The following is a 27,479-nucleotide window of genomic DNA, read 5'->3' as shown; positions in this document are numbered from 1 at the left end:
AGCTGATCACTTCTTGCTTATGGTCAGTTGGCCAGATTTGTTGTTTTTGTTGTCTTGGCTGGCTAATTTAATTTCTACCTGCTGAGCAAAGAAGGCACGGGAGGCCAATAAAACATTCTAAAAATTGAGATGTCTTTTGAGGGAGAAGACTCTGAGTGAGGGCCTTAATTAAGTGCTGATGCATGCTTCCTCACTCTCGTTGCAGAGCCCAACGAACGACACAATGCAGGACCAGTTCTTTGACAACGGGCGGGATGCCAACTCGTCTCAGGCTCTGGACTGTGAAGAGTTCTCCTTCGATTACGACATTCCAGTGGCCATTCTGTGCGGCATGTACATGGTGTTCGGGGTGGTCTACACACTGTACGGTGAGTACGATTGAAGTATGAAAGCTTATGTTTGGTTTTCAGCTAAGAACAGCTGTTAGGATGAGGGAAAAAAAAAAAAACTCTTTTACTGAACATCTGTTTTGTACAGACAATCATTCAGGGCTGGGTTGAAGGGAAAAAATGTTTTCCAGAAAAGCTAATTCTTCCGCTGCTCATCACCCTCCTTAACCAAATTTTTTCAAAGGGGGTCATGGAGACAAAATACAAGTTTTGTTCATAAAAATACTTTTTTTTAAGTAACAATGATACTAATTTTATTGCAGACTTCAAGTAATCTAGATAGATAGATGGTAATATAGTGGCAACCCACAAGCCACTTTCTTGCTGGGTCCATATGACGTCACAGGATCTTGTTTGTGCTATTGGCAGCTATTAACCAGTGCCACCACCAAGAAAGATGACTGCACAATTGTAGGGACGCCTCTACCTCTATTTTATGAGACTTCTTCAATGCTAATGAACAGTTAACACACTGATAGCTGCGTTTTCAGTCTTCCCTTTATTGTGTCACTGGCTCACTGCTGATGTCGTGTAGCACAAAATTTGGAAGTTTTTTTTTTGTTATTTCTTACCTTTCTTGGTTAAAATATTTTTGTGGGCAGTTGAGCGACTTACCAAAGGCTAGGTATTTCAATAATTAAGTAAAGTTGTATTATTTTTTCCTCGTGGAAACAAACTTGTAACTCTACTTATTGGTCTAGCACGTAAAAGAGAGCAGCCTTCCGGTTGTGATTGTAAGTCTCCCCTTTTTGTCTTCCCTTTGTACCTTCCTCCCAGGGTACCGGTGCTTCAAGGCGGTGATGTTCCTGACGGGCTTCCTGTTTGGCTCCTTCGTGGTGTTCAAGATCTGCACGGTGGAGAGCCTGCTGCCCACGGCGGGCAACGCGGGCGTCTCCCTGGGCGCGGGCCTGCTCTTCGGCCTCATCACCATGCTGGTGCAGCACGCGGGGCTCTTCCTCACGGGCTTCCACACGGGCCTCTTCGCGGGCTTCGGGGGCATCGCCCTCATGCGCATCTGGTACACGCCGCCCACCGTCTGGCTCACCCTGGGCGTCCTGCTGGCCTGCTCCATCCTCGGCGCAGTGCTCAACCTCTTCTGGCAGAAAGGTGCAGCACTTCCCTTCTCCCTGCTGGCTGCCTTTCTTTCGCACACTGCACGACACTGGCAGAAACTTTATCGAACCCTGTATGAGGATTGAAGATGGGGCGATGTGCAGAAATATGTGTTCATTCGCGTGGTTTGAACACAGAGGGGTGTTTAATGTCCAACCTCTCTTGACGCATGACCTTCTTGCAGTTATAGCCAACAGGTCATTTGCGAAGCCACGATTTTATTTTGGAAGCTTCAACATTTCATGAAAGTATCGGGGAGGGGGAGTACAAAAAAAGTCCAGAAAAGCACCTTTTCTTTGCACTGTCGCAGCATCATGCAGTGAAGCCCGAAAGAAAGTGTGCATGCTTTGCCACATCATCAACCTTTGTTCTTGTGGGCATTCTTGATTTCTAAGCGTGAAAGAAGCTCAAATCAAGCAGCAAACGCCATCGCAGGTCGTGTAAAGTGTGGCTGAAGTGCGTGAAAACGGAGCCCAGGGTAGGCAAGCACGAGCTGCTGTGGCTGAGCATATTCCCTTCCCCTGTGAATGCAGCGCTGACCATTGTGGGCACGAGTGTGTACGGGGGCGCCATGATGGTGGTGGGCTCGGACTACTTTGTGAGCCGGTCGCGCCTGACAGACTGGTCGCTGGGCGTGATCCTGCTCAAGCCCCCTCTGCCGCTCTGCTGGTTCTCCTGGCTCATCCTGGCCCTCTGGCCACTGCTCATCGTAGTTGGGGTGCTCGTCCAGTGGCGGCTAACGGGCCGCGGAACCTACCACTCGGACGGTGAGTAGAGGAGCCGTTTGCGCGCTCCACAGGCCACTAGTGACAGAGGACGCAGAGCGCCCTCCAGCATTGCATCACATGACCCTGTCTTCACCAGGGTCTAGTAGTGGCGTAGTAGCTGCGACAGTTTGGCTTGGAGCACTCTTGAGTGAGAGGCAGATGCTCGCATACAGCCAGCCGAATGCTTGTAGAGCACCTTGTTTCACCTTATTTGAGAGGCTCCAGAGTGTTGCAAAACGATTAGCTGAAGATGTGGTTAGCGTGTTTACATTAAGTATGACAGCATTTTTGTAGAAACTGAGACAGAGTCTTGGCACCTTGCTTATTTCTATTGCGGACTGAAGGCTGCTCCGTGCAGAAATTTATCTGCTGGAACTTAACTTGGAAAGCTTAGAGCCTATAAGTGTGCCTAGCCCCTGAGCTATGCATGCATGCCTCGAGAAGGATCTGGCATGTGATCAGTCAGTGACACGAACCTTGCAGTGCTTGCTTCAGGTGCTTATGCACTAGAGTTGTTATCAATCGCCTCTGGCTAAAGGTCACTTTAAGTGTGATTTTTTTCAGCAGCCATAGACATAACTTTCGTCAATTATAGTATCAGCTGCCTTTGATCTCTTGACCCGGTACACATTGTGTGGCCGTCGCTTTTCACCACCGATGCAGTGGGTCCCACGCGGAGGTCCCGGCAGCTGAACCTTCAGCGGATACGGCAGGAGGAGTCCCGAGCTGAGCAGCGGCAGCGCAAGTACCGCTACCTGTACCAGGTTCGCACCGCCCACGGCGATGTCATCTCACAGGTGAGGGGCCAGTGTCACCAAGTGGAGGAGGGGGACTGACTACGCAGCTATTGGCTGGCCATGAGTTAGATGTACAGCCTATTGTATGATGCATGCGTTGCAATGAAGGGCCTTCTGTTTAGGGGTGTGTGAATACCGAACATAGTTGAACCTCGTTATTATGAAGTAGTATCGGGTTCATTATATCTAGGAATTGTTATAACTGTAGAGGTAAAAATCGGCTCTAATAAATCGGCAATCTGGCTCGCGCAACAAGCCCATATAAAAAACGTTTTGTTCTAGGCTTCGAACTCACTATAAACGAGGTAGTCCTTATCTGTCTCGTTGTGACATTTCAAACTAAACAGACCGGAACGTGAGGACGTAAAGTTACAACAGAACGAAGTTCGTTCGGCAAAATAAGGCCGACCTTCTTATTTACTTAAAGGAGGATGTGGCCTTCCACGCAATAAAGGGCCCTAAGCTACTAAAAAAACGGTTGTTTTTTTTCTCACTTGTTTTTTTTAATTTTGCTGTTATTATGCTAGCTGTCGAGTTTTGAGCCTTGTGGGAACCCAATATCTCTTCGTTATGGCCAATATCACGCAGCTATCGAGGTTTCGGTTGCGTTATAAAAAGAGTAGGTGTCATTGAAATGAAGCGTGACCAAACAAACTTTGTATTTAGTTCGCTATAGCCGATAATTTGCTATATCAGTGTTTGCTATAACGAGGTTCGACTGTAGTAGCTTTTGAATCGAATATATATAACCAAATATCCAATATCAATTTTTTTTTACAGTACTTGACTTCCCACAAGTTTTTGTGCAAAAACAGCCGCTACATTGCATGTTCCGGAGTCATGACATTCTTTTTATGACCTGAAGAAAGCACTTTTTAACTCCTTTGCACCAGTCCAGCCGCCAAACCACTATGAGGCGGTACATCAGGAATCCGGAGCGGGCACGATACTTATTGAAGAACAACTTGCACTAGAGTTGCTTCACTGCTGCCATAGGGAACGACTAGTCAGCACCTCGTAACTCCAAAGCGAGCACTTTCCAGGCATAAACAATGCGACGCAAAAACACAGCACAACCACAATCGCGAACCACGATAAGTCACTTCATCATAAGTCAGAAGCACATGGCGAGCATGAAGCGTGAATGATACATAGCGGAAGCAAGGCTCACAATATGGTCGCCAGGCACGAGCCTGTGCTACGCCGTGTAAGGGCAGCTTGCTACGGTACCAAGGAGAAGTGACGGAGATGGCTTGCGCTGACTGCTCATTGGTTCGACAAAGGGGTAGTAAAACCGCCAATTCTCCCCCTGTGGTCTAAAACGTGAACAAAAAAATGCAATAAGCATACACCAACTGCATGCAAAGAAGCCACAGCTTCCTTTGTTTTTTAACTAATGGAGGCGCTGTCAAAAACACAACAAAAGCGGTGGCGACTGCTTTACCGAAAGCTGCCCCAACATGTACCACAAACTGTGCAATAAAATTTACGGCTGCTACAAGGTGCGCTTGTCAAAAGCACAATTTGGATAAAGCTTGCAGAGTTCAGTGAAAATGAGCAGACAATGTAATAGCAGTGTGCTAGTGTGCACCGACATCTCTCACTTTTGCAGAGCCGGGCCCATTCGGAAAATCTACTTGACTGTTCGAAAAATCGAATAGTAGATATTCGATTCACGAATTGAATTATTTGTGGAGGTACTATCCGACGTGTATTCAAATATTCGAGTATTCGCACACCCCTAATTCTGTTACCTCACTGTAATCACTGGAATTCATTTAACAGTTTCTGAAGGGAAAAATTCAAGGTCTTCAGGCGTTTCTCAGCTTCTTTTTTAGCCCCTCTGCTGTCTGAGGTTTACTTCTAATCAGCCAGATAGTATGACTAATGTGCTGGAACAACAGAATGCCTAGGTTTTCGTGTCGCTATAGATGTGCACGTCTTCTGGGTTGGTAGCATGGGGGGTTTGCCTTGTTAGGTCACTCCAAAACCCTGCTCCAATAAAAGCTACATACAAGGCAGTAGCATCTATCATTGGGTGCGCCATCAACCAGTCTGTAGATCAGCTACTGCAACCAGAAGAGGTCACTTGAAGGCATTTATAATAAAACTGAGTCATTAAATTGAAATTGAGCTTGGAAGACAGCATTGAGTTTGAGAATCAAGCTGACATTGATTTTTGAGTGTTTTGCTTTGCATAGTGTTGTGCATAACCAAGGTGGCTTTGTCTACTTTCTCTGCAAACCTAGATGCTGTGACATTTCTTTTTTTTCTGACAAATGTTGGTTGTGGGCCCCTCCAACCCTGGATCTCTCACCGCATGCAGTACCTACCCCTGCAAGCCTCTTCTTCCGTACTGAACAGCTCCGCTTGAAGCCACTGGAGACTTGTGCCCGAGACGCCTGCATGATCGCCAGCATGGGCCTTGTGCCTCTAACACGTGTGTGCCTCTTCTTCACCGAGCACTTTGTGCGCCCCAAAGCCTCCTCCCAAAACTGCAGTGCTAAAGGAATGTGATATCGATCGTTGCACATAAGGTACGCAAGCGGGCATTGTTGCCGGACATGTTTCTCGATATATCAAAAGGCAACGTTTGAGTGTAGCCGTGAACCAGTTGGATTTGCAGGACTGTTGTGTGAAGGAAAGAAACGTGAAACTAAGTTGCACGTACTAGTCTGGAGCTGTTTACATGTGAGAGGACTTTTTTGCCCATGGAATGTGCACGGCCTGCAGTGCTCGAGTCTGTCAGTAGCATTGGCACCTGCACCCAGCATACTGCTCAAGTTTAGCTGACAGCAAAGCCAGTCATGAATACAGCACAGTGACTAGGACTCGAGGAAACAGATAACGCAAGTTCTTACAACTGTCGTCCGCTTATCTTATACCCCTGTCACACGGGCACTTTCAATCGCGATTGAGTGTTCGAGCGCGCTCGACGCACTGCCACTGCTACACGGCCAGTTTCAATCGCGATTGAGAAGTTGCACCGGTTGCACTCGTGTACACCAGATGGCGCTAACAATGTACTTGCGGCTGGCGTCTGGTAACTTCGCGCGGTCGTAGGTATACGTAACTATGTAAATGTTACCGCACACTTATTTGGGTAAAGTTGTTTGACACAATTTGTGGCATTAGTTGAAGTTGTCACCTTCTGTGCCATTACTGAGCAGGGTCGAGAGTATCACCGCTTTCGTTCGATCGCGCTTGAGAAACCAGGATTGAGTTCGAGCGGCATCGAGCTCGATCGCGATTGAAACTGCCGTGTAGCAGCGCCCAATACGGATTGAGCTCGATCCTGATTGACTCAATCACAATTGAAAGTGCCCGTGTGACAGGGGTGTTAGCTCTCGCACTGTTTCTGCTAGTTCGGTATGAACCAACTGGCCCTACTTTCGACACCACCCACTACTGGCTCATTCCAAATTGCACCCGCTTGCATCTTGGCCGCATGCTGCGTTGTTGGGCGAGTCTCTGTTCGCCAATCGACTAACAACACGCCGAGGTTTCCCTAGGGTTTGAGAGACCAGGCCTTTTTTTTCCCCTTTCTCTCCTTCATTCTTCCCTTCACCCCACGAACTCCTCATGGTGGCGAACATCTGGACAGAGCTACATCCAGAGCCTGCAGAAGAAAGTGTGCCCACCCCCCGACGACAGCCTCTCGATGCTGCACTCTGACCTGACACACCTGACCATGCTCAACCCTTCGGAAAGCACGGCCACCACACTGAGTCAAGTGACCTGAGAAGACCGGCACCTTGGAGGAAGAGGGGGAAGCCAAATTGCGGAAGCGCGGCTACCGTCCAGAAAGGGACACCCGAGGTGACCCGCTCACCCCAAGGTCGACTACTGGGATCACTGCTGTCCCTAGTGTAATAGTGTCTAGCGTCTATGGTAAAGTCCTACTGCAGGACAAGAGAACTGTAACCTGTTTCGGCAGTAGTGACATTAGACGAAGTTGACTTGTGGACGCGGGCTTTTCTTCTCCGAAGCCATTTCTGTTGTGGAATATTCTCCTCCCTCCCTTTTCCCACGAATCCAGCATTGTAACTTCGTAGAAAGCGACTGGTGCTGAAAGTGTTGAAATGTGTGCCACAGATGGGGCTGCACTTGTGAATCTGTGGTTCTGGAACAGAGACTGTTACACAAATGGCCTTTTGACAAATGTTTATGCAGGAAAGAAGTCAGAGGGGTACTACTGGAAGTATTTGCAGGTCGCACGAACATTTTCTCGGGCACAAAGTATTTCTCATCTATTGCGAGACCTGTTTCCAGGGTGTGTAAACGATGAAGCGCGAGGCATTTCGCACGCTCACGAGCTTAGGTGCAGTCCCGGTGCTGAGACGTTGCGTGTAGCGGAAAGGAATTCTCTGTTGGCTGTACATAGGTATGGGTGGAAACTAATGTGAATATGTTTCACTTGTGATATGTGGGAAGGAGAACAGGTAGCTTCTCTCTCTCTCCCTAGCAGCTGTATAGCGTGGCACAACTTTGTAGTGTACACAGTGACTGCCAAAACTACACACACACACACTAGAGCCAGTATTGTGTACTACTCTTTTAACACGACACTAAATTGCTGTGTTCACACATCAGAAGGCGCAAGTGCACGACACTAGGTGGGCGGCCTTTCTTCACCTGGACTGTACTCAGCCCCGGACTCATTGTGCACATGGAACGGCGTCCAGTCTTTTTGTTGTTGTTATTGTATTCCACTGTACATATCACATTTTGCAGAACATTATAACTATTGTTCATGATCACCTCTTGATGTGGCTGTCTTTTTTTTTTTTTTTTTTTCAGTGGTCTCTTGTTAGCACCCATAGTAGCACTTATCGTAGAGCCAGCGTAGTGTTTAATGTGCAAGCACTATGTGCCGTATGAGGTGGAAAACTCACAGTTGCAAGCAGTGGATGGCCCTGATATTTCTAGTGCCTCCAATTTAGAGGAAAAAAACTGCACCAGGAAATGAAATTGAGCACCTGTACTTGCAGCGACAGGCAGGTGTGTTGTTAACTCTTTCGTGACCACGCCATAGGCCCTCTTTCACAGGTTAACGATGATCTTCAAACCTCTTGCAAGAAGTAAAAACGGCGGTATTCGGACAACTGGCGCCATCTGGCGTTCTTTGGAAACCCCTTTTTCAGTTTCGATGCTGTCTGTTTACATTTCGTGGGGATAGACAGTGTCGCGAGTAAAATTTGAACCCAAGGCAGCAGCGGGTTCGGCGAAAATAGCGTCGTTTCATTGTGTGCTCTGCAAAGGCAAACAGCGGTTTCAGGGACTTCGGCCATTGCTGCTGGTAATTTTTTTTTACCCCAGCAGCAGTGATGACTGCAGCAACGATGTGGATTCTTCAGATTTTAGTGCTGATGAAGACTGTCCCATTTGACAGCCTCAGACTCCGACAGGTGCTGCCAGGGAAGGTTCGCTTTTGACTTCACGCTGTATTTATAAACAAAACATGCCCAATACCCCAACGACTGCAATATTACTTCCATGCGTAGGGTATGGACAACATGCGGCAGGGATATGTTGCCAAATGCACCGCGCCGTACCGCGTTATCACCTTCAAGATAGCCTGGCGCTCGTGTAAAATTAGCGCTGTGGAGCGACGCGTGCTGCTTCTCAAGAGCGCTTCATTTTTTTTTCTTGATTTTTACCACTGAAGTGATAAGGATTTGGTATGAGAACACAAACAAGCATGCTTGGATGCATATTTTAAAGAGACCTACTGACTCTTGAGTAGCTTTGCGGAGTTACCTAACTGTCAGGGCAACTAGGTTGGTGGGCCCACAAAAATCCAGAACTTGGTGTACAGCGTTGATGTATATATTGAATCATAGCTTAGGAATGTAGAAACATGTAGAATTCCTAAAATAATTTTTAGGCTCAGTAAAATTGCCTATTTGTCTTTTTTTGTATATACTTTTTCTCTGCATTCTTTTTCGTTTCATTGACCAATAAGCTGTCAATAATTACACCTTCCACAACACTGCTGCTATGTGTTTGAAAGAGAAATCTATGAGCTACAATTTCGTGCATAGCAATGCTAAATGTATCGGGTAACTCACAGAAAAAAAAAAAGTTTTCTGGAAGCACTCAAAATCTGCCATTTTTCTGCGGTCATGAAAAAGTTAACCACTAGGGCATGCAAAACGCAGCTTTGAAGGTGCACTTAAGTCTGCTTGCGTGCTTTGAGTGCGGAAGCAGTATGGGTTTTCCTGGCAATTCTTCACTGCCACATCGCATGTGTCATACCGGTTCAGTGAATATACCGTAACATATTGCAGTATTGAAGCTTCTCGGTACACAGTTCAGAATGGTCTTTGGACTAGTCGCGTATCCGCTCAAGGAAATTGGGCAATGGCCATCATGGCTGCCTTCGCAAGCTCGCATCCTATCCAGCAATTCCCATTTTACTGCAACCCCAACATACCCGTCCACAATCCCCAGATACCCACTTGGAGAAACTGGTTGGTGAAGACAATGGCTGCCATCAAACGCTCATGGCCGATTGTGCACCTACTGCAGAACACTTAAATCCTGCAGATCTCTGTCATCTTGTCTGGAAGCGCCCAAAATTTACAAAATGAAGGACTTCTTGACCCGCTGGCACCACTGCTCCCATTGATCTTAGCACACTGAAAGAACACGCTACATTCAAATTGCACAATTTGGTATTCAGGGCGACTTAAGTATAGTGCTAGTCTACTAAAAAGCAGACACCCTCTTCAAAAGAACTCGAGACTCGCTTCGCAGTGCTCAGTACTGAAGAACTGCAATGTACATTTCATTGCCTCCCTACCTACCCACTATTCTTGGCAGACCTAGTGCCTTCCTTTGGTCAATCTAACAGCATGGGTGATTATGCGATTCCATGGGTGATTATGCGATTCCCTTTGCAATCATGCTTTCACATACAAATTTGTTAAGCCGATTTAATTTCCCGCAGTTTTTCTATGTTACTAGCCCGTAATAAAAAAAAGTGATAACTAATGTGGAGCAGCTGTTTCCGTCTTTGAAAATGAGTGTGACCAAAGCATACTTCACACAGATTTTTAATTCCTTATAAATTTCACTGCCTCACTGAAAAATGTTGAGGTAGTACTAATTTCTAGTAGGAAAATATGAGCGCAATATTTGCCCCTTTGTAATTGCCGTTCAAGTATGTACAACAGGACATTTCTGTGTGTCGCACAGTCTGCTGCACTTCTTTAATCCCAAGCAGCCGTCAATACGGCATTTTCTCTGTGAATATTGTAAACGAAAGTCGGGATGCAAACGAGTTGCGCATTCCCACGAATAAGGTGTACTACTAAGGATGCACACACACATTTAAAAAAGGGAGGAGTGCCATTTTATTACACAAACATTGTAACAGTATGCAAACGTGCAATGCATTCTTGCTTGTTCCACTTGATATGTTTATACACTGCAAGAGAAGAGAACGTCCTCTGCATTACTGCTCCAGCTGAGATCAGCCCCACCTCGTGGGAGGGAATGCCACAGTCTCACCACCCACCTATGAATGACTAAGTTTTCCGGAAACGCTTGAACAGGGGATGCCTCAAGCCCATGTCTTTCTTCTTGTCCGTCCTGTATTCGAGGTAGACTGCACTGTCGGCACCAGACATGGAGCTCATGTTCCCAGTTCTTCTCGACAGCTGTGCTCGCAGAAAGAGAGAAAAAGCAGGGGAGTCAGCGCTACACGTTGTTTCTGAGCAGATTTTGCATGTAACTTTGCAAATAGGGTACGAAATAAATGGGCAGGGCTCTCTGCCACACAGAAAATAGAAATATTCGGGTAGCGAGACTTAGCACATTTGCGCTGGATCGGGGCTTTTTCTTTGCTGATGCACAAAGGCAACTGTGAAGGCTAAATGACCTTTCCTGTTTTCACCGCTCATCACACAGGTCGCCAGAAGCATGTGCGTGCATGCGTGTACTGAAAGAATATATTTTTACATTATAAAAACTCCCGAATGGGAATCTTCAGACAGCATGTAAGCATTCTTTTTTGGGGCTTACCTCTACACACATCCCAAAGTTTGTATGCCTTGGAGGCCCTAGTCTTTTATTAAACAACCCGTCAAGCCCATGTACAGTGCACACCACTTATAACGTAACCCCTTATAGTGCAAGACTGTATATAACGTGGGTTTCCCTGGCCACCGGTAGGCCTCCCATAGAACTCAATGTATAAGCGTACTGCTTATAATGCGGTTGCCCGAAGCACAATACCGTTTATAGTACAGTTTTTTGGCCGGTCCGCTGATTGCCCGATGCAGCTAAGGTTAGGGTTACAAAAAAAAAAAAAAAAAAATCCAGCCACCGTTGCAGCTGTGCTCCCTTCTCTCCTCTAACTTAGACAGAAAATAACATTAATAAAAAATAGGCACACTTTAGTACACGTGTTCAGTTCGCACTTGTGTGATAACCACAACTGCTCTCGGCACACCTCTAAAGATGGTGAGCATTCTAGCATTCTTGCTGTGCATGTTGAACAAAAAACAAGATTGTCTGCTGTGAGTACATACACAAGCAACACGAGTGTGAAGTTAACAATTATCACACCTTGCAGTCTGTGTCAATTCCCAATCATAAAGCTCTAGATGGCTTGGGGCTCGCGTTTCATTTGTCACTGAAGGCAGCCTGGTGACCATCGGCCACTTTTACACCAACAAAATTGCATCCCAGCTGGGCTCAGTTCATCTGCCACTCTGGCTTCAATAATTATCTTTGCAACAAACCTACACTTACAGCAAGCTATCATCATTTCTCACTAAAGCCTTCTTACGCCGGTTTATGCCGACACTTCACTGTTAACATTAGAATTCTGGTGCTCCTTTTGTTGCGATTGTGTATAGACTGGCACAAGAGTTTATGAGAAGGTACCTCTGGAAACAGCAGCTACAAGGACACTCGCAGCCTGTGGAGTGATCTGCGTACGAAAAAGTGAGAAACGCACAGACCTGGACACGGTGGCCGGTTGGTCCAGTCTCACCGGCGACCCTCTCCTCCTCAGCATCTGCATCGTTAGCAGCCAGCACCTGCTGCAGCAAGTTGGTCTGCTCCTCCTTGGTGCGGTACGCAAGGTCCTCCTAAAAGAATGGAGCACAGAGAAAAAGGTGGCTTGAGGCTTTGTAGTGTAGTGCCCACTGCAGGGCAAGGTCATGGGTGTGTCGGTTCCACGCCGACACACCCAGCCGCACTCCAGCTGCATTACCACAAATGAGGCTGAACACAAATACGACCAAATGCGCAATATTTTGGTGCCCGTTAATGAAACCAGGATGGCCTAAACGAGGCTGTAACACACAAGCAAAGGTGCTCCTCATAGCCCAGAAGCGGAACGGCACATAAAACCAGAGGGCTAACATTAATCACTGTTCGACTAGCTAGGGTCCGAGGTGCCATCAATTTCCCTCAGTTAGTTAACTAAAACTGCCCAAATTCACTCTTCAGATGCCAAGGAAACCACCAAAAAACAGTGCTGACAGTACCACTAACTTGTTCAGGGCAACAAATCTTAAGTGTACGGGAAAGTGCCATCTGCTCAGAGTCCGCAACAACAGAGTCCAAGGTACCAGCGTGTCATGACCTAACACTGCTAACTATGCACCCACAAGGTTACCACATCACATTCTGTAGCAAACCATTTCAGCCGAGGATCAATGAGGGCACCAAAAAAAAAAAATCTGCACAGCAGTAGCCGCTGCTGACACACACCGAAAGGCACACGAGGGAGGGAGGGAGGGAGGGAAGAGGAGCGGCAGCGCACCTCGTCCATGCCCTCCATCTTGGTGATGACCTTGTAGCTGTAGCCCTGGTTCACCAGGAAGCGCTGCCTCTTGCGCGAGTAGTGCATCTCCATGGTGTCCTCGGAGACCAGCGAGTAGAAGAAGGCGTTGTACTCCTCGGCCACGGCACCTGCGCAGGAGGAAAGGGCATCCGTGCAAGCAACAGCGCGGGTCTCTTGCACCACAAAGGCAGACGAAAAAAGGTCAGTACCATCAACAGCAAGCTTGAAAAAAGGAGACCCCGCTGTTTTCTCACAACTAGCTCCATGCAAAGCAGGCTGAGAATGTGGTCGGTGCAATGCTGCAGAAGCATGTTTTTTAGTCCCTGTCTACAGGTACAGCAGAGTTTTCGACATGGTTTCAGCACTACGTCACAGCTGAGGCACCGTAACAAAAAAGCAGCATAGCTGCCAGTAATTACGGAAACACAATCGCAGTTCACAAGCGAAATTGTCACACACTTGCACTAGGAAGATGAAATAGCAAATGGCTTACGAGCCACACTAATTTATATAGTAAACTTCTTTTTGTTCACGAGCTTAATATTCCATGCACTCGACCAATTTAAAATTAGTTGCCTGAGAGAATGATAAATGAACAACAACCGTAGAGTGCCCAATTTTAATCATCATCTTGCCTCTAGATTCGTTACACGCTGCTTTTTTAAATAGCAAAAGGAGGACCCTTAAATCAAGTGCCCTTAAATCAGTGGGATGGCTGGTTATGTACAAGATGCGACGGAAAACAGGTATCAAGGTACACATAAGAGCTAGTGTAAGCACAGAGAACTGTGCAGCGCTATCAATGAAGTTTTAAGCAGGTGGGCTTCAGCAGGTGAATTGCCCGAGGGGAGAACTACAGAAGAAAAATTGTCACGCAGAAAAAAAAAAAAATGATTTCAGTGAACTGGCCAACAATTTATGAAAGATAATTCACTAAGAAAATTACACCGGTATCTTTGAAAGCATGTTTTTATTTATTACGAGTGGGACACTAAAAAAGAAAGCAGAGCACCAATATCATAGTTAGGGGCCATGTGGACAAAATTCAAGTTTGGGTCATTAAAAAGACTTCACTTTGACGCTTGCGCTTTGCCTTTACGCTTGTGGAACGTAATGGTCAGGCAGAAGCAGATGTGGATGTGCTTGCTATCTGCACTCGTCACGGACGACCACATGGAAGTGCACCCTGCACTGGTAAGCAGCACCGCATTCATTGCGTGTGGCTTCCCCTGGCAGCCGAGCAGCGGCCCAGCTGCCAGTCGCAGGCAGACAATGCCAGCAGCATTGTGCCACTCAGCGGACTCGGCGATGGATGGAAGCTTTCCACTCCACCACGTGACTGGCCTTTGTTACGACCCCACTTTCACGTCCCTGTGAGCACTTTTCCACGACATTGAACACTTCGGTGTTAAAAAACTGAAACAAGTCAAGCGATTCCTTAGTAATACTTCTCAGCGGGGTGCGCAGACAAAGAAATGAGAGATAACGGAGTTAGGCTCGTTACGCTCAATCTGCTCATCATGCTCACATTGGTCACTTGGATTACATGCAACTCCATCCTAGTTACTGATGCACGCAGAAAAGGTGGGATGCCAACAAGAAAGGGACAGGCTCAGCACCACCTCTGACACACAAGTTCGTTTAGCCCCCCACACACAAATCAAAGGCGAAGAAGAGGGGAAGACGGACCTTTCTTGGCCCTGAGGATGCGACCCAGCCGCTGGGCCTCCTGCCTTCGGGAGCCCCCGTGGGCAGACACCTGGATGAGCACGTTGGCCTCGGGCAGATCGAACGAGGTGTCCGCCACCTTGGACACAAAGATGGTGTTCACTTTGGGGTTGTACTTGAAGTTCTGCAGGATCTGCATCCGCTCCTGCTGCGACGTCGGCCCGTAGATGTACGGCCTGGGCCAGACAAGGAAGCGGTGGCGAGGGAGCGAGGTCACCACAGCCAAGGGGGAACAATATCAGGACATCAAGCGCAACCAAGCATGAAACCAAACTGCCCAGCAGACGGCATGGCACATTTCTGAGATATGCAGTGTACCCTTAAGTAGATGTGCTGTTTGGAACAGTAGCTCAGGTGGCCAATTGCAAATCCCTTATAGGTATGGTGTCCCAGCCTCAAGGAAGATTGACGATGCCATGCGAATTTTGGGGTCACTGTGCACAGTAAAAACCGGCATGTTTTCCCTCTTCTAAATTCACAACACTAGTCTGTTTTCAATTAACCTTTATAACACACATAATAGATCACTGATTAAGCTAGCAATGTGGCACGAAGCACACAGCTCACTAAAGGCAACCAAAGTACATTGAGTACTTCAGAAACAGACACCAACATGTGCCTATGGAGAGACAGAAAGAGATGCCTGCTTCAAAAACAAAGAAACCCAGAAAGACAATTTTGTTGCGCTCCATAAAAGCAGATAAACGGCTAGAATCGATCTCACAATGTGTTCGCTTTAAACTGACGCCCGACGTGCTTTTTTTCCGAGCCCACGGTCACCTGTTCATCTTGATGGCGTAGTGCTTCAAGGCGAACACGTTGTCAGAGAAGACAATGATCTTGTCGTTTCGCCTCTCGTGGTACTTGATCAGGAACTGGCAGGCCCGGAACTTGTTTGGGTTCATCACAAAGAGCAACTGCAAGGTCAGGCACAAAAGAAGGGCATGCAGCTAAACATAGGCTTTGTGGTGCAACCTTATTTTCAACTACATTTCACCTGGTGCCAAAAAAAATGGAAAAATATGCTTAGTCACCCCATGGCCACAACCAATAGGCAAAAAAAAAAAAAAGGAAAAAAAGAAAGCCATCTAAAAAAAAAAAATACTAACCCAGCTTGTGTATAGGATACAGCAATTAACTCTTCACTTCCTGCGCCTTGACTCATTTTCTAAGAGAATTAAAAAGATGATTCATGATGTAATGAGCACAGTAAAAATGGGCTGCACATTTTCAAAACAAACTTGGACTGCAGAGACAAGACTGGCTTGTGCACTGCAAGAAGCGAACTGCAGACCCTATAACCTGATGGTCGAGCAAACTGTTTGTTGCCTTTGAAGCAGTGAAAACTGATTCTCACAGGTATTCTTTTTTGCTCCTTTCATGCTTCCCGTTTTTTTTCACGGTCCCCCTCTTCCTTCTTTAAAGTCCCAGCCCTCAATGTGAAATCTTGCACATGCCACTGGCCGTATGTGGTTTAACAGAAGCCTACAGGTGCACTTTGACTGGAGGAGCCGTGCTACCCCATCTGCAAATGAGGGGGAGCTGACACTCCCCCTACACCCCATTCCAGCACAGCCTGAGCACAGAGATGAAGTGATAGAACGTTACGTGGTTGCACCCAATGAGTAACTTATAACATCAAGAAGGAAGGGGGCTTATAGAAACATAATGCGCAATTTAGCGCAGACTTCAAACCGTACGACATAACCACAATAGCAGCATTACTCACCATCTTTTTGGATGCTCTCGCTGACAGGTACTCCCTGTAGAACTCTGGAGTCATAGGGCACCACACCTGACCAACAAACAAGCAAATTAACGCCTTACTTGTAGAGAACACAGTTTAACCCATGCTGGAAACATGCCAACGAAGGACGAGAGAAGCCACGTCCTGCGCAAATTCCCTCCCACCATACCTCGGCGCACTGGACCTTGGCGATGTAGCCGTGGTTCTGCAGCTCGAGCCAGTTGGCCTCGTAGAGCTTGGGGCCGATGAGGAAGTTGAGGTCCTGGATCTTGTCGTCCTCACGCACCAGGGTGGCCGTCAGCCCCAGCTTGCAGTGCGCCTGCACCAGGGTCAGCACCCGCCGGAACATCTTGGCCGGGATGGTGTGCACCTCTGCACAACAGCAGCAGCACCAGGGGGGAGGGGGATTAGGGGGAGATGAGGAGAATGCACCGCGTATCACCAAAGGAAAGAAGCCTCCATGGTATTTCACAATAATCTACAGCGTCTAGCTGCAGGCCCAGGTTTCTTTGTGGAGAGCGAAGGAAAAGAAATTAACCTCACCACACCCATGACCTTGGCAGGTGCTCTGAGAGAAATTCTAAAAAAAAAAAAATGGTTCGATAAATTAAGGCTCAAATTAAATGTGGCCCACAACTTTATATTTGTTTGAACGATAACATCAAAAGGTGAGTGCTGCTAGCCTGAACTCATACCTGCTATTTGTCTTGCACACCCCCACCCATTTCTATTGGTTAGTATTTTGAAATGAATTTGGCTGCCCAAGTCAACATGGATATTGTGAGGCAAATTAGAAAGAACATTAAATATTAAATGCCTTTGCCTGTGCCACTGCCCAAGTCAACAATAGTTTCGAGGCACTGATGACTGGGCACCGCATTAACACAATTGCAAAAACAGTTTGTCGCAACACAGTAGAGAAAGAGACACGGCACTGCACCGTACATACTTGTCGCTCAAGTTTTGCTTACTTTATAGCAGGCCACTACAATTTGCACCAATTTGCAATAGGTAACTACATAATTTTGATGAACAACAATTTCACTCTCATAATAGTATCTGACACACAAACTTTGGTTGTTGGTCCCCCTTTTTTGGGCTATGTTTGCAGCGTGAAAAATGCCTAGCAGCAATACAGTACACTCAAAAATCTTTCACAGTAAGGACTGCAAGTTCAAATGCTGGTCAAAAGATATATACCCCCGTCACACAGCAGATCTAATGACACTTAGAGCAAATGTAATTCACTCTATGTCATTAATTTGGTGCTACACGAGAATACCGAATAGCATTTGAGGCAAATAATATTTAGCGGCTAACTGAAGTCCCAGACCTCAGTTAGTGGCCAACATGAGTAGCCTCTAAAGTAGTGGTACGTCACTAGACAAGAAAATCCAGTAATAAGCCAAGAACACTGTTTCTAAAAACGGTCAGCAAACTTATTCTTTCCTCTTCGTGTTGTTGTTCAAATAAAAAAAGACAAACGAGTACTAACACAAAATAAAATCTCGTCCCCAGTGCGCGTGCTACCCCAATACGGATTTTTGCGGACTTGTCTCGGCTTGAGATGTCTACTGATGTCACCTAAACCGGTGATTTTCTTATTTTTATTAAAAAAAAGTAATCCTTTGTTAAGTTTTTAAAATATGTTATGTGTGAAAACATTCTAGATGTGCTTGAAATATAATTTTGCGGTTTTGCGAGCTCGCTAATCGTCACCGCTATCGCAATCAAATGACATTTGTTTCGCCGTGTAGAACCGCACGGCCGAACCGAATGTCATTACAGCTAATTTCATTCACTTTGAATGATATTAGATTTGCCGTGTGACAGGGGTATAAGTCAGTCTGTGTAGCAGCTCAACTAGTGCCCTGACGGTCTACGTGATACCAGCTGTTGGGAAGGTACGGTGGCGGCAGGACACTTGCCATCGAGCAGCATGAGCCCCCACTCCTGCTCCTTGAGCCAGGCCATGACCTGCTCAGCCTCCCAGGAACGCCTCTGCGTGTGGGTGATCATGGAGTAGGTGGTGATGCAGATGCCGCAGCCTGGGGAGAGAAGAGGGAGAAGATCCATGTCAGAGAAAGAGAGAGAGAGAGAGAATAGTCTTTAATGACACCGGCCAAAGCGCCTAGTTTGCTACACCAGATGTTTGAAAAAATGAAATCGATGGAGTGGTGATGGTGACGATGTTTAGAGAGTCTGATCAAGTCCTGCGCTTCGCAGGAAAGACAACAGAGCTTTTGTCGCTCGAGATTCTCGTTTAGAATTAGACCAAGGGCCTAACACATCACTTAGAGTTAGTCCTCTAGAAAGCGGAAGGCCCAAGGGCACTGAAAGGGATGTCCTAGCTGCTCTATACCTCGTACATTCACATATTACGTGGTTAAAGTCCTCGCGCACGTCACAAAAAGAGAGAAGACATCCACTCAGGCACACTGGGATGCATGTTCCGCACAAGATTCCTTCTCTCTCGCTTGTGGAAACTGCAACCGCTAAGTCTGGTGCAGCCCGCCCAAATGAACAGAACAAAGAAGAGAAAGCTTAATTCCCCAAAATCTAGACCTTCACCACTTCAAAGTTGACTCTTTTTTTTGCCGAAAGAGTGTTTTTGGACATGTCAATTCCAAATAGCAAAGCTGACACAATGGAGAACCATATCTAGAGCTACTTTTTGAGAGGGGATAATAAAACCATGCCATTGTCAACAATACACAACATTGGGGGAGATAAGATAAGCAGGAGTCCAAAGCAAAGTTTCCACCCATTCTGCTCGCTCACCCATGGGCTTGTCCTTGGCCTCTGACGTGAACCTGCAGATGACGCTGTCATCTGCGGTCGACCACATCTTGAACTGAAATGCAATCAATGCCAATGCAGACTCTGCACAGCCAAGCACAGCACACTGCAGCAACATTAGAAAAAAATAAAATACATACTATGGCTGTTCAATAATCTATCTACCTCTGTAGAAAAGATCACAGCAAGTGTGGTGAAGCAAGTCTGGGCATGTTTGGACACAACTCAAGGTTATATGCACGTACTGCTGCAGCTCAGTGCGAGCCAGACATTTGCAGCGGCAGTAGGTCAGGAGAGCCACCACAAAAATTGGGCCAAAAATTGGTTCGCTTGGAGCAATGCTCAGTGATTAAGCTTCTCAAAAAAGGAAGGGTAAAAGCAGGAGCACATCCATGGACACATGGCTGCAATTTTTGATGAGTCTGCCCCTTCATCCTACAGAGCAAGATTTTGGAGCAAGCTGTTCAAGAGCAATAGAGAGCGTACTGCAGATGACCCTCATGCTGACGGCCCATGGAAGCAAGTCGCACAGAAAGAAACATGCAAAAAATATGAGGATTTAATTTTGTAAGAGTGAAAAATTTAGGTTGCCCAGATAGCCAAGGAAATGGAAATCTCGAAAGGTTCAGCCTGCCAACTAAATTCGTCAAAGATTAGGGATGTTCAATGTTGGTGCAAGGTGAGTCTCTAAAATACTGGTGCCTACACAAGGCTGCTAGACTAGACTGCAGCGCTGTGGAAGGAACTTGAGCTGCTTCAGAAAGACAAAGCAAATTCTTTTCAACACTTAATCACAAGAGACGCAACCTGCGCCTATTGCAAAGGTTCAGTATAAAGCAGATTTCGATGATCTTACAAAATGCGTTATCCAAAGGCTGCTTGTCTGAGTCCCACCTGGCACACAGTCTTTTTCTTTTTTAATTCCCTTCTTACAATTCTCAAATCCATATTTTCATGAAAAAAAGAGATAAACTACTACTTCCCCTATGCCTCGTTAGAATTATTGACTTGCTTTTCCTTATTAACCCTTTGAGGGTTTTTGCCGTACGTGTACTGCGGCGGTTTTCCGTCCCGTAAGGTCTTTGCCGTACGGGTACGATTTCGAGCATCCGTTTGAAATTTCGCGCCATATTAACGATGCATGGTCCCTGGGAGGTGCTGCCACTTCCTGGGACTTGCAAGAAGTGTTTGAAATTTGATTGTGCTACCTTCTTGCGGTGAAAAACAGAATTCTCTGGCTTCGGCGCGTTACGGCGTCTGTACGTGTCAACGCGTTTCGTGGTTTCAGTTTCGCCACGTGATCGCATCGGAGGCGCGCGAAACTTGATCGGCGCTCGCTATCAGGGGCGGCGGAAGTTGATTTCGATCTATATTGGCGCTGCTCTTATCTTGTTTATTACCCACGCTCACTAGGTATTCTTGCCCTCCTTGCTTGGAACTGAAGTAACCTAATCGGAGACTCCGTTGCGGTTGCGGGGGCGGCGGAAGTTGATTTCTATCTATATTGGCGCTGCTATTAGCTTGTTTATCACCGGCGCGCATGAGTTATTCTCGCTCTCCTCGTTTACTGGGTTGCCTTCAAATTCTTCAGATGCACGGCAAAGCGGCGATATGGCCCAACGAACTGCCCGCTCTGATGACACCGACAGCGATGACTCTTCCGACTCTGAGTTTGCTCCTTTCACCGAGTCTGAATCGGAAGACAGTCTTTCTTCGGAAGAAGACAGCTCATTTTCGGACATGCGCTTTATGCATGCAGACTGCGATAAGGCACTGTGCGTAGACCCATGTTTCAAGGAATACCACTCTGAAATACTGTTGAACATTTTTCAGTTCTAAGTGATGCTGACCCCAAAATACTGTTCCTGATAATTTTTTACCATTTAATCTTGACTTTAGACATTTTGTACATTCCAAATCCGCAATAAACTAATTTGACCACCAGGGAAAGTTTTTTTCAAAGAAATTCGACCCTCAAAGGGTTAAAAAATATATAGATATACCAGGGTGTCGAACCGGAACTGAACCGAACCGAAAACCAGAACTGAACCGGTATTTTTGCCGGAACTGAACCCGAACCCAAACCGTTATTTTTTGAGCACGCTGAACCCGAACCGGAACTAAACCGAAAAAAGAAATAACGGTTACCGGTTCATGCCGAAACGGTTCGACCATCTGTTGTTGATATTGCACAGTCAATGCAATTCGGGCCTTTTTTCTTTCACGTACCATCAGCTTCGTACCCGCTCGCGCACTTTCCCCTCCAGACAATTGAACACTATCATGCTCTATGTAACAACAGGGGAAATAAATGAGCACCAATGTAGCAATGATCTGTTGCTGCTGGAAGCGCGAGCGTATAGCAAGCTGACCAAACGACTTTGCCCTTTTCTAGCTGCGACTTTATTGGGGCAATCAGGCTGCAGGAGTGCTACACTGCGCAACAGCGAAAGACCACACCCGATGTATGCAAACTTTTTGCATTTTATCATTTGTTTAAAAGGTCCGACACCTGCAAATTGTTAATACTTGACAAGTGTGACCGCAGGAGCTGCTCAGTGGCTAAGCCGTTTGCTGCTGATGCAGTTTTGTCTCTTTCAGATCTGCTTTTTTTTTCGAAGGTGCACTTGTACTGACTACCCAACTCGCTACATTACTTCTACCGCTACTCGTTCCGGAGGGGAATACTGCTGTGGACGAATTAAAGAGCGTCTATGCAAAAAAAGTCCAATCTCATGCTCCGCGCGTCAAATTTTTCTTTCATTTTGTAATAGCATAATCTGTTCCACAATGTAGCACACGGAAAGATGGCCGGGAGTCAGGAGGTACGATGACATACTGATTGTAATGCACACATTCGGTATAGCCATCGCAAAAGGAATTCCAGTGGTCAGAGCAATAATGCAGTGACTGAGCGTTAACTAAAGCTTACTTTTAACAAAAGTGTGGCTAACACATTCGATAAGGTGACAGCTAACAAATTAATAAGGGTGACCAAATATTCTATGTCATTGGTGGTATTTATGTGCCTGTTGTAGGATTTTTCTGTTTTGTTACAAAATACAAAAAATGTGCGCCATTGTCATTAGCGCTGGTATTTGAACGCGCCAGTACGCAGGCCTAAATTTAAGGCTTCAAGGTTAGCGCGATGGACGATTCCATAGCGACAATTGCGATTTCAACAAGAAAGGAAAGGGCAGAAAATATATCCTACCGTCATATCTCTTGGCGATGGCTTTATGAATAGTCGCTAGGACAACATAAAGTCTGTGCGAGAAAGTAAGTGGTAAATCGTCGCCACTTCATCTGTTTTTCTAATATCTCGTGATTGTTTAAAGTTTGCTTTGCAACTGTGCCACTGCCCTTGGGGAACAGTAGCATTTTGAATTTTTGTTTGTGTTTTGATTTGACTGTCGTTTTAAACTACTAAATGTTTTTTCTAATTTCAGTGATAAATGAACTCATTGAACTGGTTTGCGAACCGGTTCAAGCTCCCGAACCGGTTCGCGAACTGGTTCGGTACATGGTTTTGTAAAACCCGAACTGAACCGGAACGAAAATATTTCACCCGAACCCGAACCGTAACCGAACCGGTATTTTTTTCGGTTCGACACACTGAGATATACATACATACGTATTTACATACACCACAGATGGAGTAGTGAACTAACCTGGGCCTTCCACTGTTCAACAGACACACCAGAGTTGCACAACACGAGGCATCGCTTGCGTACTGTGCAGCAGGCGGTCACTCCTACCAAGGATTTTCCAGCGCCTGGATACAAAAGTGGGCTGGCATTACCAAGCTTGGCAACACAAACACAGCATAAGCAAACCATTTGCAGGATTTCTGTGCAAAGCCAGCATAAAGTGTAATAAGCATAGGAAAAAAAATTAACACTGCAAATATTTAAAAAAAGCCCATTTTCCTCCCTGCAACACTACTGAATTGAAGCTAATAAATTTCAACTGCTACAGGAAACATTCAGACTGACACACTTCTTCCTACACGCTTACATTAAGCTTTAACAGGGTTTTAGCAAGAGAAACAAATGCTAGTATAGCAGCCACAACATTCTGCAAACATTCCTTTTATTGCCCTGCAAATTTTAAATGTATTTGCCACAAAGATCATTTAGACTTAAAATGCACAAACACACTCTTCAATCTCATACCCCAGTTTTAAGAGACATTTTTTCAGTGCCACTGAAAAGCAGCATTCCAGCCTGTTGTTTCAAATACAGCAAACTGAATAATACAATACCTCCAGACTTTTTGTGCGGTTTGAGTGAGAGTCCTTTTGCTGCTGATTCAATGCAGCAATGCTGATTTAAACGCCAAGCAAACATCTCTGCTTAACAGGAAACAGGAAGGATGCTTCTCAGTTTCAAGTACAAATGACTGTCCAGGCTATCGCACACGCTATGAATACAACTCTGAGTGTCCTACCGCAAGGAAGGACAATAACTCCTGATCTTCCCCGTCCATTTCCAAACATCTTCCTCAGGCTCTTCTCCTGATAGGGCCGAAGAATGGCCGAAGGCTTGAGGTCCACACTGCGAGGGAAAGCGTGCGTGGTCTAGAAGCTCTGGTCGTAAAACACAGCCCGTTTGCTCATTCAAGACAGGTACGCACTGGATGTCAGGGTTCACGGTGTCATTCTTGAAGTCATATTCTGCCAGCAGTGGGTACTCAAGCTCTATACACCTGTGAAGGACAAAAAATATTTTAAGAAGTGACGCTTTGCTCAGTTTCTTCTAAAGGGAGCAGATAGCGAGGCATAAAAGGGAATGTATTGTCCTGGGATATAACTTGACAATACCCCAAGGCGCCATGGCCCACCACCGAGAACAATGAGGATGACGATGGGGTGGTGGGGTGCAGCCTGCGCGAGCTCAATCACGGCTGTTCTGTACATATTGTAAATAGATCGCCCATCATCCTGAACCATCATTCATCTGATTTGCTCTGCCGCAACATAACAATATAAGCTGTTAAAATAAGTGCGGCATTGAAAATACTAGTTGTCTCTAAAGCTGTACAATAAATCCTCAGGTATGTAAAATGAGAGGGTGTCTTTTATTCCCAAACGTCTCATGGCTTGAAAAAAAAAATGATGTGCAGAGATGGACACGCCATTTTGGATATCCCACTTACGCAAAATATTAGTTTTGCACTTTTGAGGCTCGAAATTTTTTAAGCAAGCAGGACTGAAACAAAAATTAACTATAAACGATATCAAATGCGGCTTAGATGGGAGGAAAAGACAAAACAAGCAACTGCACAGTTTACAACTTTGTCCCCCACGGCTGCGATCAGAAAAATTGTTGCTTTGTAGACAAACCTGAGCCCATGTTCCTGAAGCCCAATACAACTGCAGGATCACAAAGCAACAGAATAGCTACCTCTTTTGCAGCGTTTCAATGTGGTCCTGGTTGACTTCAAACGACACCGTCTGAGTGTCTTCCACGTCGTCGTCCTCTTTCTCCATTTTCTCATAAAAGGCAGTGATATCCTCTGGCACTTCTGCTGCCTTCTGCGCCTTGTCATCGCCCTTGTCGTCGGGTGCATTCTGAGAAGGCTTGTTCGGCTAAAACGCGATGGCAACAGAGGCCACGTTACCACAATGTGCTGAGGTCGCGACAGGTGGCACACCTGGCACTTCTCCCAACTGTTAATGTCAGTGTAAAGAAATGCAAACATGCGCCGCAGCTTCACATTGAGCTTCATGTTGAAATGGTGCACAGACCAAGGACTGCAGCAGACAAAGTAAGGGTGGAACCATACGAGTGCGCACAGAGGCGGGCAAAGGGGGGGGGGGGGGGGGGCTAATCATCTTAAACGGGGTGCCAAATTTGCCCCATACCTTGCCGATGTTACACATGACAGTAAAAACTTCTTCCCAGACATATTTTGTATGTGTTAGAATTCCATCGCATCGAAATAAAAATCTGATAACTATCACTCGTCTTTGCACTACGTTCGACCACTAGGCCTTCAGTGGGAAGAGGTTGGGAGTTGTGGGGGGGTGGGGAGGGCAGCGCTGTGGTAAGACTTCGCCCCCTCTAATCGAGAGCCCTGCGCACTCCTATGGGTGGAACAGTGCGTTAAGGTTAACTAAAGATGCCAACTTAAACAGGTACCTGCTTCTGCTTATATCTGTATACCTTTTGAAACCCCTCAATGGGTACTCTATGCAGAGGTAAACTAACTAATTCTTCCTAACTCTACGCACTTCAAAATGGTGACAACAAAAATGAATAAGATGACTGTGACAGGCTTTGAGCGTGACTGATGAGCATTCCAATGTATACAGGGCACCTCGCCCTATGTGAGCTTGGGCACCTTTTTCTCATCAAAGTGCTCTTCCCACATGAGAGAACTTCATTCTCATCACATTCTGTGCACGTCTTTGCTCCTCCCTCATGGTATCAACTGACTTGCTCAACCTTGAAGCACAACAATTTACATGCCTGTTTTCAGTCCCCACTTTTTTATGCTGTGCTAGACAGAACCCTATGCTCACCTCTTAACAGACTCCCAAATGTCCATCTTACTGAATGCTGGACATATTGCTGCGAAAGTTGGCAACTTAAGTGTTACTGCCGTGACTACAATTGCCATCTGTCATTGTCATCTCACAGCCACTGCTGCTTATACATAGTTGGGTCTAGTGAAGTTTATCATTTAAACAGAAGACACAAAGCGTATTCAACTTGCCAAGGTGGCGCCAAGAATGTCTCTGGTCACAACACTCAGATCTGTGTCATCTTCAACATCCCGCCTCAGGCGACATTGCTGTATGGTGCTATCTTTGAGGAGCTTCTGAAGGACATCCTGCAATGCGGTTCACGTAACTGTTAGATACATCTCATTCCACAACGGTCACTCCAGCAGGAAAAAAGAAAATTGAGAAAATGCGTACCGGGAATGGACTTTCCACAAAGTATCGGTTATGCTTCAAGACAAGCTTCACCTTGCCATAGCTAACGGTACACATCTGAAAAACCAATGCATATGTTAGCGGGAAGACTAAAGATATCTGGCACAGAAAACACGCCTAAAAAAAGAGAGCCCTGCCAGCACACTACCTTTATGAACTCTATGATGCCATCTGGAATGGTGGTCTTGCTTAGTCGTCTTAAGTATTCAATAATGTCTTGTGTCTGAAGGCCTACAGAGACCGCGGCATACAAGGAATAGGATGTCAGCATGTACTCGTGTATGTGGAGAGGCCTGCAGACTGGCTGCAAAGAAAAAGTGTCCATTTGGGTTAGATCCAAGAACGGGTACTTATGCAGCAAAACATCCACGAATAGCTTGGTTTATTCACCGGCAGAGGAATACAAAACTAGCTTACCTCTGATATAGCAATCAAAAAGTCATGTGCATGCTTGTACACCGGTGAAAAGGCTTCTAAAAAGATGTGCCCATCCGCCGCCTGCAACAAACCACGAGGAGACATTAATCACGAGAAAAGATATTCCAACAAAATCCTGTCGCCTTACTCAAGCTTGAGAAGGCAAAAAAAAAAGAACGAAAAGCCAGAAGTTGAGAAAGTGGGGACAGTATTGAACGAACTAAATCTCAAGCATTCCAGCAAATGGCGAGACATAACGACGTCCCAACCCTTTCGGATCCTTACCACCCAAAGCGGACGAGACGAGTGATCCGGCCTGAGTTCCATTTGGGAGCGATAGTCCTTGGCCCCAAATTCATCTTCCACCGACGCAGTGCTGAGCTTCTGACTCGCGGCTGCGGGAACCCCATCTGCGAACCGTTAAAAAACGCCGATTTAGAAGTTAGAAGGTAAACATCCGTGCTGAAACTACAGCAACAAACAACAAAAGACTTGATCGGTGCCGAGAGCAAATCTGGCGAGCACCTCCATTTCCATCATCGTCGTCGCCCAGGTCTTCTACGGTGTTTTCCGCAAGTTCTTGTTTCTTCTTCCATCGCTTAGCCCCTGAAAGTTAGAGGAGAAACGAAACCCAGGTCAGCAAGCTTAGGGCAGCGATCATAACCGAGTGAGGGGGCACAGCTACAAAAGCACGAACATGACAGGCAATCGGGCTTTCTCCTGTGTTATCCCCCTTAATATCCGATTTAAAGCCCTGACCTTTCGTCTTCCCCATGGTCACACCACGCAGACGGCGTCCGCGACTAAACGGCCATGCCGAGAAAACAGAGCACGAAGCTGACGAAGCTTTCCGGCGCACCCGCGTGTCGGCACAAGTACGGCAAGAAGAGACGCAGCCCACCGACCACGGACCGACTACGACTGATGTTGAATGATGGAAAAGCAAGACCTAACAGACAAGTTTAGACCTGTCTATT

At 46.2% G+C, this 27,479-nt stretch overlaps 2 protein-coding genes across 6 annotated transcripts in view; one reads left to right on the top strand and one right to left on the bottom strand.

Moving 5' to 3' along the window:
- LOC144170450 (transmembrane protein 198) overlaps positions 1–7,826 on the top strand; it is an 87,545-nt gene extending 79,719 nt beyond the window's left edge. For 4 of the 5 annotated variants that reach the window (XM_077700261.1, XM_077700262.1, XM_077700265.1 and 1 more), the window contains exons 3-7: positions 206–368; positions 1,167–1,496; positions 2,036–2,269; positions 2,933–3,066; positions 6,671–7,826. In XM_077700261.1, the coding sequence (XP_077556387.1) occupies positions 224–368; positions 1,167–1,496; positions 2,036–2,269; positions 2,933–3,066; positions 6,671–6,808 (981 nt within the window). In that variant the 5' untranslated portion in view covers positions 206–223 and the 3' untranslated portion in view covers positions 6,809–7,826. Of the gene's footprint in view, positions 1–205; positions 369–1,166; positions 1,497–2,035; positions 2,270–2,932; positions 3,067–5,392; positions 5,507–6,670 lie in introns of all 5 variants that reach the window. The other variant, XR_013322615.1, reaches the window with a different exon arrangement.
- A 2,574-nt stretch (positions 7,827–10,400) lies between these two features.
- On the bottom strand, positions 10,401–27,453 carry Hay (ATP-dependent DNA helicase hay). Its single transcript, XM_077700259.1, has 21 exons — positions 27,262–27,453; positions 27,028–27,108; positions 26,788–26,912; positions 26,503–26,583; positions 26,234–26,389; positions 26,068–26,142; positions 25,863–25,979; positions 24,548–24,732; positions 23,778–23,849; positions 23,592–23,698; positions 22,814–22,917; positions 19,125–19,197; positions 18,272–18,391; positions 16,513–16,715; positions 16,326–16,391; positions 15,377–15,513; positions 14,558–14,772; positions 12,848–12,996; positions 12,039–12,167; positions 10,589–10,730; positions 10,401–10,498 (listed from the first exon to the last, which is right to left on the bottom strand). The coding sequence occupies exons 1-20, from the start codon at positions 27,275–27,277 to the stop codon at positions 10,599–10,601; spliced, it is 2,343 nt and encodes a 780-aa protein (XP_077556385.1). The 5' UTR covers positions 27,278–27,453; the 3' UTR covers positions 10,401–10,498; positions 10,589–10,598.
- Between the last annotated feature and the right edge of the window lie 26 nt (positions 27,454–27,479).

The sequence above is a fragment of the Haemaphysalis longicornis genome, unplaced genomic scaffold, assembly GCF_048455015.1.
Source record: "Haemaphysalis longicornis isolate Haplotype H1 unplaced genomic scaffold, Haemaphysalis longicornis Haplotype H1 scaffold_2, whole genome shotgun sequence".
NCBI classification, from domain to species: Eukaryota; Metazoa; Arthropoda; class Arachnida; order Ixodida; family Ixodidae; genus Haemaphysalis; species Haemaphysalis longicornis.
The sequence above is the reverse complement of the archived record's forward strand: the minus strand, read 5'-3'. Positions and strand labels throughout refer to the sequence as shown.

What these genes read in the sequence shown, in the direction of transcription:
- Hay (XM_077700259.1), bottom strand. An exon ending in TACGCCATCAAGATGAACAG is followed by an intron (nt 14,773 to 15,376) that starts GTGACCGTGGGC and finishes TGTCTGGCCCAG; the next exon opens with GCCGTACATCTACGGGCCGA. An exon ending in CAACCGGCCACCGTGTCCAG is followed by an intron (nt 10,731 to 12,038) that starts GTCTGTGCGTTT and finishes CTGCGAGCACAG; the next exon opens with CTGTCGAGAAGAACTGGGAA.